The 19,418-nt window shown below is 42.2% G+C and overlaps 1 protein-coding gene across 2 annotated transcripts in view; it reads left to right on the forward strand.

Moving 5' to 3' along the window:
- The first annotated feature begins 2,568 nt into the window (after positions 1-2,568).
- Positions 2,569-19,418, forward strand: part of SLC34A2 (solute carrier family 34 member 2) — a 35,970-nt gene continuing 19,120 nt past the window's right edge. The window contains exons 1-7 of one of the 2 annotated variants that reach the window (XM_035113984.3): positions 2,569-2,757; positions 9,800-9,893; positions 10,017-10,151; positions 12,279-12,407; positions 14,216-14,359; positions 15,184-15,295; positions 17,392-17,587. In XM_035113984.3, the coding sequence (XP_034969875.2) occupies positions 9,803-9,893; positions 10,017-10,151; positions 12,279-12,407; positions 14,216-14,359; positions 15,184-15,295; positions 17,392-17,587 (807 nt within the window). In that variant the 5' untranslated portion in view covers positions 2,569-2,757; positions 9,800-9,802. Of the gene's footprint in view, positions 2,758-2,783; positions 3,521-9,799; positions 9,894-10,016; positions 10,152-12,278; positions 12,408-14,215; positions 14,360-15,183; positions 15,296-17,391; positions 17,588-19,418 lie in introns of those variants that run through there. The other variant, XM_035113985.3, reaches the window with a different exon arrangement.

A 19,418-nucleotide genomic window follows, 5' to 3' on the forward strand; every position in this document is an offset into this window, starting at 1 on the left:
TGGGGTTGTGGTGCTCATCTTGTTTTCAGGCCAAGGGAGGCGGTACAGTGGTACCTCGGGTTACAAACACTTCAGGTTACAAACGCTTCAGGTTACAAACTCCGCTGAGCCAGAAATAGTACCTCAGGTTGAGAACTTTGGTTCAGGATGAGAACAGAAATCATGCTCCAGCGGCGCAGCAGCAGGAGGCCCCATTAGCTAAAGTGGTGCTTCAGGTTAAGAACAGTTTCAGGTTAAGAACGGACCTCTGGAATGAATTAAGTTCTCTTCCATCATCACCCAAAGATCTTCTTCAAGTGACCTCTCCACGAAAGGTCCAGAGGCAACACGATAACAGGCCTTTCCTGTTGGTCTCCCTGTTTGTGGAATGCTCTCCCCAAGGAGATTCACCTGGCACCTTCATTACATAGCTTTAGGCACCAGGTGAAAATGTTCCTCTTTGGCTGATTAAACAATCTATGAGCTTTTAAACTGGAGAAGGGTATTGTTTTTGTTTGTTACTATATTATGTGTTTTTGTGTTTTTATATTGCAAACCACCCTGTGATTATCAGATGAAGAGCAGCATAGAAATAATAATAATAATAATAATAATAATAATAATAATAATAATAATAATAATGGTGGAAATTACCTTGCTCATTTCCATGTGATTTGTTTGCAAATCATATGGAAATGAGTGCTAAACTTGCACGGCATTCTACTTTATTCACTTCGGTTCCGGAAGTGGCTTTTACGATGTATGAAAGCTCAGGTAAAATATGGAAATCAAGTTAGGGAAATATCGTTAAGATGGAATACACGCGAATGCATCCCGAGTGTACAACCTAGAATATAATCGCCCAATGCTGCTAAATTAATTTTAATGATCCTAACTTGTTTGTGGCAGGGCCGGCACGATAAACCTCATGCCAAAACATGTGTTATCAAAACTCCCCCGTGTAAATGAGTTCAAAGGAGTTGTCTCCAGTACCCACTGATACTAGATGGAAACTGTCTCAATATCTGTTAACACCCTTGTTTTCCCCATCTGGTTATTCTGCAGCTCAGGGTGCGAGATTTAACAGAGATACAGTTCATGCCCAAGGAGGCAGGTGCCATGGTTTCCGAGTGGTTAGAAGTATTGTAATGAGGGGTTTCCACAGAGATTAGCATGCAAAAAGATGAAACATGCAACCAATTCACCATGTGGTTAGCAGTACAAAGGACGGTGACCAACAGCGCTTTTTTTCAGCCAGAACTGGCCAGAACTTTGTTCTGGCACCTCTCAGGTGGGCGCCATTGCCATTACAGTGGTACCTCGGTTTATGAACACAATTGGTTCCGGAAGTCTGTTCATAAACTGAAGCGTTCATAAACTGAAGCAAACTTTCCCATTGAAAGTAATGGAAAGTGAATTAATCCGTTCCAGACGGACCACGGAGTACTTAAACTGAAGCGTTCATAAACTGAAGCGAACTTTCCCATTGAAAGTAATGGAAAGTGAATTAATCCATTCCAGATGGGTTCGCGGCATTCATAAACCGAAAATTCATAAACCGAGGTGTTCATAAACCGAGGTTCCACTGTATAAGAGAACAAGGGAGACATTTGTGGTCAGTTCTGGCAGCTCTAGAAAAAATAGCACTGGTGACCAAACCATTTTATTGAGAACAAAACTCTAACACACATTAGGCATGATAAATACTCGGAAAGTCTCTAGACTTCCCAAGTCTTGCGTAAGTACTTGGAGTGGAACTGCTCTAGACTCTAGTGATGTGGAACATCATGAAAACACAGACTGGATCCTTTAACATGACAGTTCGATGCACAATGTTCCTATCCTATGCATTGATGCTGTTTCGGCCACATCTTTCAGTTACTCTGAACATTTTAACCATCTGCTTCCCTAAACAAATAATCCTTTAAAATTATGAATGGGGATAATGGTTGCTTTAATATGTCTTTAAAGCATTTCCCCCTTTCTCAGTAAAAGAGCACAGGGAATTGTAAATTCTCAGCACACAATTTTTAATGCGGTTTGCTTGTGCAGTTTTCTGGTTTTGTGCAAGGCTGAGGGACCAAAAGGCAAAGCTCTGCCGGAAATAATTACTACTGGTAGCACAGCTGGAAAAGAAATGAAAACATTTGAGTCTGAGTAGTGGCCCTGGAAAGTACTGTAGCAGGAAGTTACTGTTGACCCACCGCCAAAATACATTGCCTGTAACCCTGAGTGGAGCAGTTCAGAGACCAATTCTCCCCAATTTATCTGACTATCTATGTATTGGGTTAACCTAAATTTACAGGGAGAAGGCATCAATATTGGTGTTTGAGCATAACGCCATGTGGACCATGCAAATTAAATGGGAGCAAAAACAAAGTGGACAAGCTCTTCTGTACTGTTGTGATGGCGAAATGAGGCAAAGACATATTCTAGTTTGCCTGGAAGCCTTCAGCTAGGGTGGAGGAGAAAGCAAATAACTAAAGTTAATTATATTGTTGGCCATGCAAATTGAACACCCTTAATCCAGAGATCCCCAGCACTCATTGGCTAGCTAAGGTGCAGCAACAACAAAAAAACTGTTTGTGATGCATGCAAAGGTAGACAGTTCTGTTTCCACCTACTCTAGGTGTGATCCGACTCAGCAAGCTAATAGAGATAAAGGTGGGAGGTGCTCTTGCTTATTTGGAGAGACATTGGAGTTTTTGAAACACTGGAGATGGTTTTGGATATCGGAATTTTACAAAGCAGAGATGTGTCTCAGCGGTGACTGACTAGGTATGTACACCAACTGAAATTCAGAACGATAAAATAGAGCTGCCTCAGTACTTTGCAAGTAACTTGCTTGTGAAAGACTGATTCTTTCCCCAATACGAACCAGCATTGTGAACTTTCTAATTTGCTTACTTACCTTGCGATTCTTTGATGTCATTTGATTTCTTGCTTTGCCAGGGTACGATTACCCGGAGCGCATATAAATTTTTAAAAACTTTTCTAAAGAAAGGCACTAGGACAGCAGCAGCAGCAGTAGCAGCAGCTGAAACAAAAGCTGAAGTTTTTCTACCTCAGGAGAGCGAATAATGGCACCATTTCATTTTGAAAGGGGTTCTTAACAAGTTTGGATAGAATTAGACTTGCTTCTTTATCTGATCTTTAACACAAAAGGAAAAAAAAAGATCTGCAGCAAGATAAAACTATACCACTTTACCAGCCACTTTAACCAGCCAGGACAAGTTTTTAATCTTAAATGAAAAAGAATAACAAAGGATGCAGTGGCTGGCAATTTAGAAGGATGGATGTAACCACCTTTACAACTTTGACGCAGGACTGTCCCTCCTTTATTGCTTTCTGAGCTAAAAGTGTGGAAGAACTTTGTGCTGCCTGAAAACTCCAGCAAGTAGGCTTGGCAGTTTTCTGGTGCAGCTGGAATGTAAAGCGGTGATGAAAGCAGACTTTGCCCAATACCTGCTCTCTCTATATATTGTAGCTCCCAACAGAGATACCTTTGTAAATCCTTCATTGTCTGTGAAGGAAGGAGCAGGTGAGTAAAAGGAAATCTGAGCTCAAACTTTCCATTGCCTTTATGCTTTCATTGATGTTTGCCTCCCAGATTCTCCTCTTAACTACCTACCAGATATAGCAGCCTGTTGTTCTAATGCAGGAAATCTGAAAATTATATGGAATTCTGTTTTGAAGTCTTTTTTTTTATAACCCATAGTGGCAAGCCCACATTTATAAACCATAAAATAGCTGTTGGGTTTAGAATGTTTGATTTCTAAAGATCAAACATAGTCGAAGTACGGGAAGTTCGTATTAATGAAGAAAATCAAATGTTGGGTTTATTTTTTATTTATTTTTACAGGACCCATAGCTGCCAAGTTTTCCCTTTTCTCGCGAGGAAGCCTATTCAGCATAAGGGAATTTACCTTTAAAAAAGGGAGAACTTGGCAGCTATGACAGGACCCCCTCATTTTTTTGAAACCATTTTTAAAATACATTTCGAAAAATAAGTTTGACTCAGAGCAGAATCTCTAAAAATGAATGAACATGATTATGTTATGGCCATTATTTTCAATAGGACAACTGCGAGCAAAACTTTGCTGAATACCTACCAAAATATACATCTCATTGCATTTTCAGGGCATTCGCAAAAAGATGCGTTTTCTGTGACTAATTTGCTTTGATGCACTGAGATAAAAAGAGGTTACACTGCGCTAACACTGTCAGGTGAATATAACATTAGACAGACATCCACTGAGATCAGGGTACTGTAATGGTTTTTCTATTAGATCTGGGTTCCTTCTTGAAGTGGTCATTACGTTTTCTTCCTTGGGATTCTTTACTTGGGTTTGAATGTACTGTATGTTTTATTCAGAGTGCTCTTATGGCCCCAAAGGATAAAAGAGGAAAGCAGCTAACATGATACTTTTAACCGGATCTTTATCTACCGTGAGAGTAGGCAGGCTTTTGAACTTCACAGGCATCTTCCTCAGTGATGCAGGGACCTCAAGATCAGTATTTAAATTTTGGGCATTGCACTTCCCCTTGCCGGCATCAAGAGGAACAAATTTAAATGCTGGTTGGTCTCAGGGATGTCACTGGAGCAGGAAAAACTTGTCCTAGCCAATTTAAACTGGCGAGAGCACATACTTATTAAAATTATTACTTGTATCATGTGTAGTGCGCTCTCTCTCTCTCTCTCTCTCTCTCTCTCTCTCTCTCTCTCTCTCTCCAGTGACATCACTAGGAGTGCTGAGCTGGGTAGGAAAAATAAGTCAACACCTTTTAAGTAATGAAGAAACAAAACACTTTTTAAAAAGCTGAATCATTTAGTCTAATATTACAAAATTGAGACAGTTGAGCTAGATTCTCGTTTGGTATAAAGTTGCCTCGTCCTGGAGCCATTTGTTGATACAGGCTGACTTGCAAGAACTTTTTTTTTTAATGCAAGTTTGGCATCATTTGAACAGCATTTTTGCCTGCTGCATCTTGGAAACATTAATGTGCTTATTGTAATTCTTATTGAATATTTTTATTGGTGTGTGTGTGTGTGTGTGTGTGTGTGTGTGTTTATGTGTGTGTGTGTGTGTGTGTGTAGTTACACCAACGTTTTATTTTCCAAGCGATGCTATTTCTATTTTAAGATCCTATGGTGGAGTGGATAGCAAGTTGTCTTTAGATGATGGAGACCCAAGCTAAAATCTCTGCCCAGCCGTGAAGTTCAGTGGAGGACCATGACACAGTCCTTATCTCTCAATCTAACCTACTTTAGAAGGTTATTGGGAGGATTAAAGGGAAACGGAGACACACACTATATGCTATTTTAAGCATCATGGAAGAAGGGCTGGGAGAATAACTTGTTAATCCTCCTCACAAAAACCTTGTGGCTAAGGAGAGTACAGTAATTTGTCCAAGCCCACAAAACGAGCTTCTGGAAGCTGTAGGACCTTAATATTGGTCTTTAAAGCTTGAATAGGATGAAGTTTCTGTTAGATGCCAGTAGTCCTTATTAGCTGTTTCGAGTGTTTGTGTGGCAGGAGAATTCCTGTGTCACACAACAAAAAACACAACCTCATAGACACAGATTTGAGAATAGTGAAGTGAAGAGAGTTTTGGGCTCGACTTTAGGAAAGCTATAATCAAATGCTTGCTCAGCCATTAAACTCGCTGAGTAACCTTGGGCAAGTGACTGTCTTTCATCTTTATGTACCTCACTGGGTTAAAATGGGAAAACCCCATGTACACCTCCCGGAACTGGCGGGGGAAAACTTGGCATGAGGATAATTGACAAAAGACAAGATAATTGGCGTGAGTAATGAAAACTGCAGGTGCAAATAGATTTCTAGAGCCGAGTACGTTCTCACAAGCATCCATACCGTGCGAGCTTTTGCCACGGAATGTATTCCTTGGCAAACATCGCTTTTGAAATGCAAAAAACAAAAACAAAAAACCAATAACAAAGATTTAAATATTGCTTGTGAAAACAGTTTGATAGCAGGTGTAGATAAGCCATAATGACTGGGGGTTCATTGGGGCAGGGACATATCTATATTTGCTTGAATCCAGAAACGAATCGGTAAGCAATGACAACAAAGAAAGGACCAAAAGTAATATACAGCTCTTGGCCAATCCCGGGTGACAGTCCAGTAGGCATTTTGGAACAATTAGCTGTTTTTCAAGCACAATTACAGCAGTCCAGTCTGGAGGTTATGGAAACATTAATGTTGTTCATTAACTGGAAGGCCCCGTCTGCATAGACAGTTGGCTTGGAGGGAGTTACACATAGAAAATGTTCAACGCTTCTGTTTCTTCAACCTTGACCATGGAAAGTTAGCAAGTGTTAAAATGTTTCTCCAATGGATGCTTCAGGCCAAACATACAAGGTTCTGTTTTCCTCTACTTCCGTGTATCCTTCAATATATGGAGAGAGTATTCACATATGAAAATCTAACTGCTTGCTGAGTTAATGAGTGGTTATGATTGATATTACTGTACTTTTCCGCAGGAATAAACCACTCCTGGTTTTGCTTCAGTTTCTGTTCGTCTGCTCCCCTGTAATTTTGAGGTTTCCTAAATTGGGTTTCTTTACTGTATTCACTTCAAGTACAGCTTGTCCTTTCATTGGGTTGTCATGGATGGCAAGCTGCAAACAATGCTTTGTAGTCACATACATGTCATTGGTTTTATACCTCTTTGTGTTCTACCCAGGGGAGTACAAACAACCTCTTCTATGGGAGGGGAAAAAACACCAGGAGGAATCTAGCCAAAGAACGCTGACAGTGATACTCAGTGAGAACCAATAAGTCATATTAAGGCTATTAAAGCTTGGGTATGATCCTGTCAGGTAGCCGAGTTCAACAGGACAGAGTTTCACCCCATAGTTTATTCTCCCTCTAGAAGCAGAGGGACTTTAATATGCTTGACAATGTTCAGTAGGAAATATTCACTGTTATGTTGTTGTTTAGTCGTTTAGTCGTGTCCGACTCTTCGTGACCCCATGGACCATAGCACGCCAGGCACCCCTGTCTTCCACTGCCTCCCGCAGTTTGGTCAAACTCATGTTCGTAGCTTCGAGAACACTGTCCAACCATCTTGTCCTCTGTCGTCCCCTTCTCCTAGTGCCCTCAATCTTTCCCAGCATCAGGGTCTTTTCCAAGGATTCTTCTCTTCTCATGAGGTGGCCAAAGTATTGGAGCCTCAGCTTCACGATCTGTCCTGTTATACATAAAACAGAATGCACATCCATGAAAAATGAGAAGCAAGGTGGCTGAATAAGGGTATGCCAATGGTGTTGTTAGTGTTACAGACCCTCTAAGTGTCCCTATTTTCCAGGGACGTTCCTGTTTTAGAGAAACCATCCCTGCTTCTGATTTGATCCTGAAATGTCCCACATTTCCTTAGGGTGTCCCTATTTTCATTGGAGAAATGTTCGAGGGTATGGAGTTATTCGACCCCTGAACCATCTGAAGGCAATCTTGTATAGGGAAGTTGTTTTTTAAAAAAAGTTTAATATTTTATTATGTTTTTACATATGTTGGAAGCTGCCCAGAGTTCTGGGACAATGCAATAAGATGTGTGGGGTATAAATAGTAAAATTATCATTATGGAATGGGACGTCACTATTTCTATCAGAGAAACGTTGGAGGGCATGGTGTTATGCGGAGTAAAAATAATAATTTTTAAGTGTATAATGGTTCAGAAATGAGTCAAAGAAGTGGAGTTTGGGCTGCTGCCTTTGAGTGCGTTGGCGGGACGGGGGGTCAGTCACCACTATTTTTAAAATCTGAAGCTTTCCGATTCTAAAAATAACCTCTTGTTCTTTAAGTTGCATAAACACTATACATTTAAAGCATATCCCCTCTAAAAATGAAAAAAATCCTGGGAACTGCCGTTTGTTATGGGTGCTGGGAATTGTAGCTCTGTGTGGACAAACTGGAGGTCCCATGATTTTCCTTATTCTTTTGAGGGGTCTGTGCTTTAAATGTATGGTGCACTTTAAATGGCCTTCAAGCAATCATGTAACTAATTAAAATTAAATGTAACAAATTAAAAACCCTGGGTTTTGACCATTCTTAGGTGGGGCACTCATGCTTTAGTTTTTGAAAGTACACTCTCTAGTCCAGGCATCCCCAAACTGCGGCCCTCCAGATGTTTTGGCCTACAACTCCCATGATCCCTAGCTAACAGGACCAGTGGTCGGGGAAGATGGGAATTGTAGTCCAAAACATCTGGAGGGCCGAAGTTTGGGGATGTCTGCTCTAGTCCATGGGCAGGCAACCTAAAGCCCGGGGCTGGATCCGGACCAATTGCCTTTTCAATCCGGCCCGCGTACGGTCCGGGAATCAGCGTGTTTTTACATGAGTAGAATGTGTCCTTTTATTTAAAATGCATCTCTGGGTTATTTGTGGGGCATAGGAATTAGTTCATTCCCCCCCCCAAAAAAATATAGTTCGGCCCCCCCACAAGGTCTGAGGGACAGTGGACCAGCCCCCTGTTTAAAAAGTTTGCTTACCCCTACTCTAGTTGCAACGTGGCTCAGGGGTGGGATGAGAAAGATTGGTGGAAAAGTTGTAGAGAAGGACTAGAATTCAAAATCTGCAACAAATCTGCCTGTGAAACTCTAGTCCCAGTTACATATTGTCCTCATTCGGACATAACACTAAACTACAGTTTAGAATTACATGAACAAGGCTGGGCAAACCTCAGGCTCATGTATCTCCCTCTGCTTCTCTTCCCCTGACAAAGAAGGGATGTGCTTTTCTGCACGGCATGGCTAGAGAAGAATCACTGTGCTAAAAGCGATGGTGTTAAGAAGGGATAGATCTCACTTTGGTACTTGTGAGCTAAGTCGAAAGCACAGTAGCTTGTTAACTGGACACCTTTAAAATAAATGTACACCTTTCATTCTATTATAACACTATTACTACCATGTTGACTGTGTTTATTTGTGCTGGTTTGTGACCACTGTGGCCAGCAGCGTAGAAAGGCGGGGGACTAGGACATGAAGACCGTTCTTTGGACAGGTCATGTACCGAAGAAGAGGCTTTGTATTTCTTCAAATTAATGCAACCTCAGGGTTACAACATAAAAGGAAAAAGAGGCTGGGAGGGAGAAAGAAAAAAACCCAAACCCAGACACTAGTTCTTGATTAGAAGGTTCTTGTTAGTGCCAAATGGAATTGAAAAATTTACAGGAGAGTAGGAGAAAAAAAAAAGAGGCTAACAACACTTTAATATTCACAAAAATGAGCTAGTGTCACTCCAGGAAGTCAATGGAATAATTAGGAACCAAGGGAAAAAGGGGAGGATAAAACAGCCATTAACACTGTCATTTTCTACCAAAGATGAAATAAATGAATTAACATTGAGAGTATAATCCTGTACATATTTCCTCTGTTCAGTGCAGCCTTTATTCAGTAAAGATGCACAGGAATTCAGCCTAAAACAGTCCGCGTTTAGGTGACATTTAAAATGCTTAGAACTATGGTGATTTTCCCTTTAGAGTAGCAAGAGATGAAAGAGTCGAAAGTGAGAGACAATTGTTCATTCATGATTGTGTATCTGCGAGATCGATAAACGGGTAGCTGTTTGGGTTTGTTCAGATATTTATTTGTAATGTGGAAGGTGAGCTACATTTGTTAAAATAAAGGGGTTGGGAAATACGCTGTTGGTGGCATGGCATTGTATAAATCCCTTGAGGAAATTGCATTGGTTCATACAGGTTAGTATTCAGAGTTGATTGCCCCAGATTCATCTAATTAACCCTTTTGCATGGAAATGCTTGGGCGCTGACCTTTCGTTGGTCCATCATCTCTTTGCAGGCGATGGCTCCAAGGCCTGAACTAGCAGGAACAGACGCAAGCAAAGCCCAAGAAAATCAAGTCATGTCTGACAGAGCGATGAACAACTCAAAAGGTACATAAATAGTTACAATCCTTACTCCTATATATCCTATATAAACTTTCTGTTTAGAAGAAGGTGAGTTTGTATACTCAATGAGTAGGAAACCGTTATTGACTAGCTTGCCGGTTCTTTCAGGTGAAGCGGTTCCTGTAGGAAATCAGCTGGAACTTTTGCCTGCATACTCCACCATTGCCTTGGCAGCAGAACCAGAGCCAGAATTTGACCCATGGAGTTTGCCAGAGCTCCAGAACACAGGAGTAAAGTGGTCAGGTAAGAACCTGTCGTGGATATTTCTACTTTCCCACCTTTAATTTGTGCTGGACTGGGTTGGCATAGAATGGGGTAGCCAACTCCCAAGAGACTGCGATCTCTTGAGTTTTTTTTAGGAGAGACAAACTTTGTTGAGCTTCTTTGGAGGGAGCCAGTGATCTGCCAGTGATCTACAACAGACGTCCAGTGATCTACCGGTAGATCACAATCTACCTGTTGGACATGCCTGAGATGATAATCCGGGACCCTTCCAACGCTATGATTTTCAAACGTTAGCTTTCTAGAAAAAGGGACAGCAAAGCCCAGGTGGAAGTTGTTTTAATCATTGGCTCTGAATCTTTGTGCCTTTATTTACCAAATTATCTGTATTCTCTGATTTAACATGCTTTGTTTTAAAAATAGACAGCTTAGTAGGCAAAACAGCAGATCAGTGCATCTGCTAATGAAAGGTCTCCCATTGAACATGTTGCATTTCCCATGTTAGGGAAACAGGGGAATTCTCTCAAGTTGCAACCTTCTTTTCCATTTATGTATTTAGGGTGTTCAAATGCCACTGGGTTCTGCAAGCAGGTTGTAAACAAGATTGGTATTGCTGTTGGCAAACCTTGGACTCTAAGCTATGTCCATTTTTGACGGTGCCAATGCTGACCTTACTTCTCAACAATTAATTCCATATCTTTTGGTTTCTGCTGGTCTAGTAATCTCTCAAAGGTGGAAGAATGCATCTTGTTATTCTATGGAACCATGGTTTTCAAAAAGTCAGGTTCATAGCTGTTTCCAAAAAGCTGCCACTGGGGTGATGTGCAGCCCTCAAACTTTGCTTCTGCTTGGTGGGGGGGGGGGGTCGGGTCATTTGTGATTTACATGACCAAACTATCTTATGGCTGACACATTCCCACTAAATAAATATGCATTCATATGATTTTGATATGCATGGTACAAATATGAACCTTGTCTTCCACTACAGAATATATTGCACACCACTCATTCTTTTTTAAAGCTTTCTGTGATTGTTATTTTATTATTTTGTAATTGTATTCTTCCTGCTGAACTCAGTGGCAAGACGTAATGCCAAAGAGATCAGAATGGCTTCCATGTGGATTCCCAGGCAGACTCCATTCAGGAATCCTAACAGGCTCAGAAATCCTTTGTTTTCACAGTGGCTTGTGTCTCCAAATCATTATTTGGCCCTAAAGTCTGTTTCATTTTCTGGTGACCTTTAGCCCTTTAGTGAGGTCTAAGGAGGTTCTCCTCTTCCTGTGGGAGGAAGATCCCCTAGGAACTGCTTATGTTTTGGTGATAAAGTGGATGTTTAGAGTTGTGGACTGGTTCTGTAGAAGTGAGAAAAGCCCTCTCCTCTCCCCATGAAAACACATTACCTTCTGTATTTCCAGGGGTAGAAACAAGATGCAGGAGCCAAGCAGGCAATTCCATCAGGTGAAGACACCACCTATTAGGGACATACAGTGAATTATTTAAATACACATCAACCTGTGCTGATGTGTACCACAACAGGCAAATTCAGGTCGATCTTCCAAGGCTTAAAGTGCATGGGGACTCTGTTGTAATAATCTTCTGCCCCTTTTTGTTTAAAATTAATGATGCTATTTTCCTAATAATACCATTACTACTTACGAATAACTCTACTTACTAATGTTTCTACTTATGAATGGAGCTCCATCCGCCATCTTGGATGCAGTTTAGATAGGATTTTTTCTACTTACGAATTTTTAGGTAGGGTTTTTTTCTCCCAATGCATTCCTATGGGATTCGACTTACAATTTTTTCCGACTTACGAATGTGCGTTCGGAGTGCACTAAATTCGTAAGCAGAGGTACCGGTACCACTGTAATTATAATTTTCACATTTTGCTTTAAGTAGGGTGAGAAGGGGTACCGGTAATTGGTGTGTGTTTTTAAAAATCTTATTGGGTTTTTATAGCTTCATAAGAATCTTTTAGCTATAGTTAAATTTTAATAATGAGAACATTCCTTCTGGTTTATCATCCACCAAACTCACAGCCTCAGCCTTGACTCCACAGACTTGCAGGAATCTGATTGACTGTTGAAAATCAAGTGTTAGATTCTTTGCTGTTTTGTATATGCAAACTTGTTTTGTACTTTGCAGAGCTGGATGCGAAAGGCAAAATACTTCGTGTGACAAAAGGCTTCGGAAAGTTCATCCTCTTGCTTGTCCTGCTCTACTTTTTTGTCTGTGCCTTGGATGTGCTCAGCTCAGGCTTCCAGTTAGTAGGAGGTAGGAAAACACTTTCGAAGCATCATGATTACCTAAGCCTCTAATTCTGTAAAAAGGATCTTGTTGAGTTAAGCATCACCCCTCCAGAAGAGCCCACTTCAAACAGATGAACAGAAAAAGAATGTCTCATTAAATGAATGCTGACCTCCCTTTATTTGCAAAGGCGCCTTTTGTTTTCAGCATTCCAAGGGGGTGTCGACATTGCTTTAGTTATTGGGATGAGTTACAAGCCAAGCTCATAGACCCAGGTGGCGCTGTGGGTTAAACCACTGAGCCTAGGGCTTGCTGATCAGAAGGTCGGCGGTTCGAATCCCTGCAACGGGGTGAGCTCCCATTGCTCAGTCCCAGCTCCTGCCAACCTAGCAGTTCGAAAGCACGTCAAAAATGCAAGTAGATAAATAGGAACCGCTACAGCGGGAAGGCAAACGGCATTTCCGTGTGCTGCTCTGGTTTGCCAGAAGTGGCTTTGTCATGCTGGCCACATGACCTGGAAGCTATACGCCGGCTCCCTCGGCCAATAATGCGAGATGAGCGCGCAACCCCAGAGTCGGTCACGACTGGACCTAATGGTCAGGGGTCCCTTTACCTTTACCTTTACAAGCCAAGCTAGACTGTTTTATGGAACCTTAAACTTTTTACAAAGGCATTATGCAGTGTGAGATTTTGTGGGTAAAAGAGGGGTTGGGGAAACCCAGCCAGATGGGTGGGGTATATTATTATTATTATTATTATTATTATTATTATTATTATTATCACTTTACAGTTTCATGACAAAGGCAGTGAATACACACCCACACCCACACACAATTCTATGGTTCTATATAGTGATACCTTTCCCACAACCACGCAACTGCTGTAAGAAAGGGGAAGAAGAACAAGGTCTACTGTTTGTTGCTGTCAGTAGTATCTGGACAAGGGATTGCCCACATGTCTGCTTGTCCCATGTCTCGAAACTACGGCTCCAAGCAGTTTTCCCCTTGCCCCTCTCCTTTCCAAGGGAAAACTTACTCTTTAGCAATAGATAGGAACAAACGACAATCCAGGGGAAACCCAAATGGCTGCTTGCTTCGATTGAGCACCAAAGAGTGGTTTTATTTGGGGGGAAGCAATGGGACAAGAGGGAGTGTCAATATAAGCCCTAAGTCTTGGAGTAGTTGTTAGGCTTTGCCTTTGCATCAGAGCAAGCAGTTATTTACTCTTCCTTGCATGAATAAATTAAAAAATATTAATCAGGAGTTGGGTTCTGTGGGGGGTGGGGGTAACCTCTATTTAATGGCATAGGAAATAACTTTGGTGAGTCAATATTCATCCCTGCCACAATACACAGAACTTCCCCCTGGCGTCTTCATCCTGCTCACACAAAAGCATGACAGAAAATTGGAAACTGGGTTTTCTGCATATGGGTCTTCTTCTTCTTTAGCGGTGACTCATAGCTGCGTAAGATTGCCTTCCATAAACACGGTTTTAACAGTGAGTCTGTAAATGACTGTGGAGGCCAATTGTGGATCCACACGTCCTTCCACAGTGGGGACATAGGTTTCTGGGCGGGAGTTGATCATGGTGAGGATTTGCTAAGTGTGCCTTCCTCTTAGCATGTTTCTCCCTTTTGCCCTGAGTTCGAGCGTCTTCAAAGGCCATGACACCTTTGGTCAAGGCTGTTCTCCAACTGGAGCAACTGCAGGCCAGTGTTTCCCAGTCGTATGTGTTTATATTACATTTTTTTAAGATGTTGGAACCATTTAGAAGCGGGTTTTCTGCATATAGGTAGCAATTATGTTATTCAAAGACACAATCTATCTTTTTTGTAGGCAAAGCAGCAGGGGACATCTTCAAAGAAGGCTCCGTTTTATCAAATCCTCTTGCAGGGGTAGTGATTGGCATCCTGGTGACAGTCATGGTGCAGAGCTCAAGCACGTCTTCGTCCATCATCGTCAGCATGGTGTCCTCTTCAAGTAGGTTAATGGTACAAAGGACTGGTAGTTAATGGATGTTTTAGTTGAGATTCCTGCATTGCAGGGGGGTCATCCCTTGGGGTCACTTCCAACTCTGCAATTCTATGATTATAGATTTTTACAGGTGATCCTGAAAAGTTGTGCACACACAAATATAGAGAGCAAAGGGGATATTGGAAAAACATATTCACAAAAAACTGCTATGGGAGTATCATATTGGAAACAGGAACAGACATTGTGTTTGGTGTGCCTTTTCCCATTGTAAAGATAGGAGGAAGTACACCTGACAGAATGTTGCCTTTCTGCGCAACTCTTTTAAGTTTTGTGAGACTTGGTCTGAATTTTGCAACCCTGAGTAGGAAAGGACTCTTAGGAGCAATGTTGTGGGAAGAGCCAAGGTCAGTCTGTGGTTGGTTGCAGAGCATATGTGTCAATCATTTGATCAAGCGGGGAAATGACAGGGGGAAAGGCAACCCTGCGAGTCTAAAATATAAGACGTAGTCAATAACCCGTTGGAAACTGGGTTGTAATGTTTTGGCAGATGACTCGGCAGCAACCCCCACTGTGATGTCCTTTTGTTGTTGTTTAGTCGTTTAGTCATGTCCGACTCTTCGTGACCTTTAGCCATGTCCTAAACTCATTGGTTGGTGCTTTCTCCGTATTCTGATTAGTGCAAAACAAGCTTGATAGGCTTTCTGATCCTTAAGTTACTTTTGTGTCTCAAGAAAACAAAGGAAGGTCCTAAGTTGGTTCAATGTACTTTAGATGCCAACACTGCCCATCCCTTCCATTTTTCATCTCCTGTTGCTTCCAATATCTTGCAGTACTCAGTGTTCGGCACGGAATTCCGATCATGATGGGAGCCAATATTGGTACTTCCGTCACAAACACCGTTGTGGCGCTCATGCAAGCCGGAGACAGGAACCAGTTTAGAAGGTACCAGTGTTTTAAACTTAAGCTACAATCAAATATAGGAGTAGGTTGTGTTATTTAACTGTAGAACTTCCCAAAATGTATGCAATGACATTTTTATTTATGCTACATTACGGTATTGCATGATATTCTGTGAACCCCCCTGAGATCTTTTGATGAAGCGTGGAATATTAATTTGATAAATAAAGAAAATAGTAATAAGTAAACAGTATTATGAATTCAGACATATTTGCATGGCCAGATTTGGAACGGTGCATACGATGCAATTGTACCAGGGCCTTCAAAAGGGCCAAGACTATGAGCTTCCATTTTTAAAACGAAATGAGCCTCCAGCTGTTGGAAAGGAAGTGAAAAGACAAAACAGTTTCTTTTACTGGGCAGTTGAGAAAAACACCAATTGTTTCCTATATTATCTATAAAATTAAAAGAGTAAAAAATAAAGTCCTTCACTCTGTTTTCCACCATTGCCACCCTACCCTCAGTGGCTACATGCTTAAGACAACTCCTCTTAGCACACAGGAGAGCATACACTTCTGCAAAATGTTCAGTAATCGGGCTAGATGAATATTGGTTGAAGCCTTGCAGCAGTACTAATCTGCAGGGGTGAAGTACCCCCAAAAATATGGACCTTTATAGTCTGGAGGCCCTTGGACACAGTGAGTCCCTCAGCCATTCCATTTCTCATCATACCATGGCCCCCTTCTCAACCCATTGAAACTAAAATGGTTGTTGTCCAATATGGCAGTTCTCTGGGGTCAAAGAAAAACACGAGTATTACTGCTTCACTAGTTGCCTTTTTAATTTTCTTTGTTAAAGGTATAACATCCTACAACACTTACAAGGAACTAACATGACTAGTGAAAGCACCTTCTTGTATCGCGTGCATCTCAACTGAGTGGTAGCACAGCAAGTTGTGCGGGGGAAGAGTTTGTGGTCTTATTTAGATGAATGAACTTTGGGTTGTTCCTGTGTCCATACGACTGCTACACCTTGTGTCCAGGAGCATGTGCTCCTTTCATTATCTGCACATCAGTGTTGCTTGTTTGTGTATTGTGCCCTGGGGTTGTGAGACTGGCGACACAAATAACTCTCCTAAAGCCAAATCATATCTACCCAACCTTTTTTTACTGTCCTTGTCATAAAACAGCGTTGTGAGATTGGTCGTTATTAATCTTTTATTACTGAATCCAAGAATTAATAATTTGCCTGTGATTGTACTATTATCAATTGGTGGTTGGTTGGGAGTCCTCAGAGTTTACCTGTTGGGGTTTTATTTGATGCTGCACAGTTTTCTTTAACTGACTTTGAGTATTGGTACCGTTGCCTATTGAAGTTGTCTCAGGCTATCTGCGCACATAGCAAATATCATTGTGCTTTTCTCTCTGCATATTTGCAAGTGAAGCAGGCATTTTGAAACAGGGCTGCCGACTCTGTAGGGACGAGATGCCTTTGGCCCCCACAATATCCGATAGGAGGGAGGCCGGGCCCCCTCAGGGTTGAGGGGGCAAAGAGGCTGAGCATTGAGCCAACCACAGTACGGCTTCAGTGTCCAGCCCCTCCTGAGTGTGAGAGAGGAGGAACTGCTGGCCATCCCAAAAATGTGACATCACACACGTACCACATGCCAGGCAGGTGATGCCACAAGCGCGTGCAGGCCCCCTCAATCTTGGGTGCAACTTGGCACCTCTGTTTTGAAAGCAGCGTAGCTTTCCAGTGCTCTCTCCTCAATTGTGAACCAGGACCAAGTAGCACCACTCCTGAGACTTCCTGCCCTCTGTGGAAACTAGGAATGCTCAGCAATAGGAAGCTTGAGCACTGAGGTGGCAAATTTCCTCTCTTGTTCTTAATCCAGACCCTCCAATTGTCCCTGTGTTCCAGGGACAGTCCTAGATTTACAAAATTCTTCCCGGTTTCTGATTTGATCCCAGAATGCCCCACTTTTCCTTAGGACTTCCCTAGTTTGTTGCAGGTTATGTTAATCTACCGTGATAAAGAATAGATGACTTGCTCTTTTCTCTTAAAAGAATGTTAATTTACCTTTCTTTGGTGTCTTCCAGCATGTGGGTTTACCCTTTTGCCTTCTTTTGCTTTTTCTGCAGGGCCTTTGCCGGAGCTGTTATCCACGATTTCTTTAACTGGCTGTCAGTCGCTGTCCTATTGCCTATTGAAGTTGCCACGCACTATCTTTATCACCTCACCAATGTCATTATGAACTCATTTCAGCTTGAAAGTGGGGAAGACGCCCCTCAGCTGCTGAAAGTGATCACTGATCCACTTACAAAACTTATAATCCAGGTAGGCTCTTTCCTCGGTTAGTTAATATTTGCCAAAGCATCTTTAGGTAATCAGATATGACTTGTCCCTCCTTAATAGAATTGTAGTTGTTGTGGAGGAAAGGATTCTGAGCAGATGTTATCATTATTCACATGAGTTAGAATCTTGTTTTTGAAAACTATGCTTCTCAGAATGTACACTTTGCCTTCATAGCTTGACTTCAAAGTATAAGAGAGAAAACAGGACCAGTAGCTGAGAACTGATTATAAACCATCTATATATCTATATCTATCTATCTATCTAGATACAGTCATACCTCGGGTTACAGCCACTTCAGGTTGTGTCTTTTCGGGTTGCACTCCACGCCGAACCCAAAAGTACCAGAACAAGTTACTTCTGGGTTTTGGCGCACACGCAGAAGCACTAAAATCACACTTTGCACATGCGCAGAAGTGCCGAATCGCGATCCGCATGTGCGCAGATGCGCAGAAGTGGGTTGCGAACGTGCGAACGTGCCTCCCGCACGGATCCACTGTAGATAGGTATGCAGATATATAAATATAGATATATACCATATATTTCCATGTATAAGACGCCCCCTATTTTAGGGACTCCAATTTAAGATGACCACAGTTTTCCACATAATTTCAAAGTAAAAAACCCTAGTCTTATAAACGACCCACAGTTTTCCACATAATTTTAAAGTAAAAAACCCTAGTCTTATAAACGGAAAATTACGGTGTTTCAGTTTCCTGACATAAGAGACATGAAAGCCTCGCAACATTACAATAAAAATAGATTAGAAAAGGTTGGAAGGAGTCGTGGAGGTGGAGGTGAAACACAGAAAATTCAGTGTTTGAGCACCCCAAACTAATGGTTGTTCACTGGACTCCACTTGGAATATTTTCAGCAAAGGGAGTCCACCCCACCAGCCCTGGTCATAGGTTCCAATGTCGAACAGCTGTTAGGGAATTTCTCCTAATGATCAGCTGAAATTTATCCTCACGGAACTTAAGCCAGAACAATCTAATTCTGCCTTCTGTGCCCTTCAGAGTTTGAAGAGTGCTATCATGTGCCGCCCCCACCCCACCCCGACCTCTTCCTTTCTTTTTTTCAGGCCAAGCATGCCTATTTCCTTTCCCCCTTTCCTCTTAGGATTTGTTTCCCATACTAACTGCCCTTGCGGGTACAGGGAGCAAGTCCTGAGAGGAAAGGGGATGCTGCTTAAATACAGACCCAATTGATTTAAGACCAAAGCGGCAATAATGATTCCACTCCTTTTTTGTAGATGCCTTTTCAGCTGCTGTGATAGGGGGGGGGACTTAATATAGTGTTGCGTGGAGGTAAAATACAGAGAGGCCCCATATATTATGGTGTTACCGTGCATACCACGTGTTGGTCTTCGGCCAAGTGTAGTCCTGAACTCAGACCCAGGTGGCTTAAATGTCTAGGCAGAGGACCAGAGTGAAGTCTTCTCCCCTTTGGTCCGCCATCCAAGCTCTCCTTAGGCGGGCTATCCTGTCACCCTTAGCAGCTGACCAGGGTAATTCCCCAACAGTTGGTCCTTGAGGCAGTCCTTGTCCACCCTCTGGGAATTGAGGGATGTCCACAAAGCATCACAACTGCCACCCACCCACCCCGGGACAAGATAAGCAGCTGTTATAGTGTTACAGTACATGTTATGTGTGGGTCAGAGACATTCTGATCCTTGCAGGATCCCCTCCCAGTGGAATACAGGCCACTAAGTGTTGGAACTCTAAACCACTGAGTCTCTTGGGCTTGCCGATCGGAAGGTTGACGGTTCGAATCCCCGCGATGGGGTGAGCTCCCGTTGCTCTGCCCCAGCTCCTGC

This window comes from Zootoca vivipara, chromosome Z1 (assembly GCF_965207765.1).
Source record: "Zootoca vivipara chromosome Z1, rZooViv2.hap1.1, whole genome shotgun sequence".
In the NCBI taxonomy this organism is placed as follows: Eukaryota; Metazoa; Chordata; class Lepidosauria; order Squamata; family Lacertidae; genus Zootoca; species Zootoca vivipara.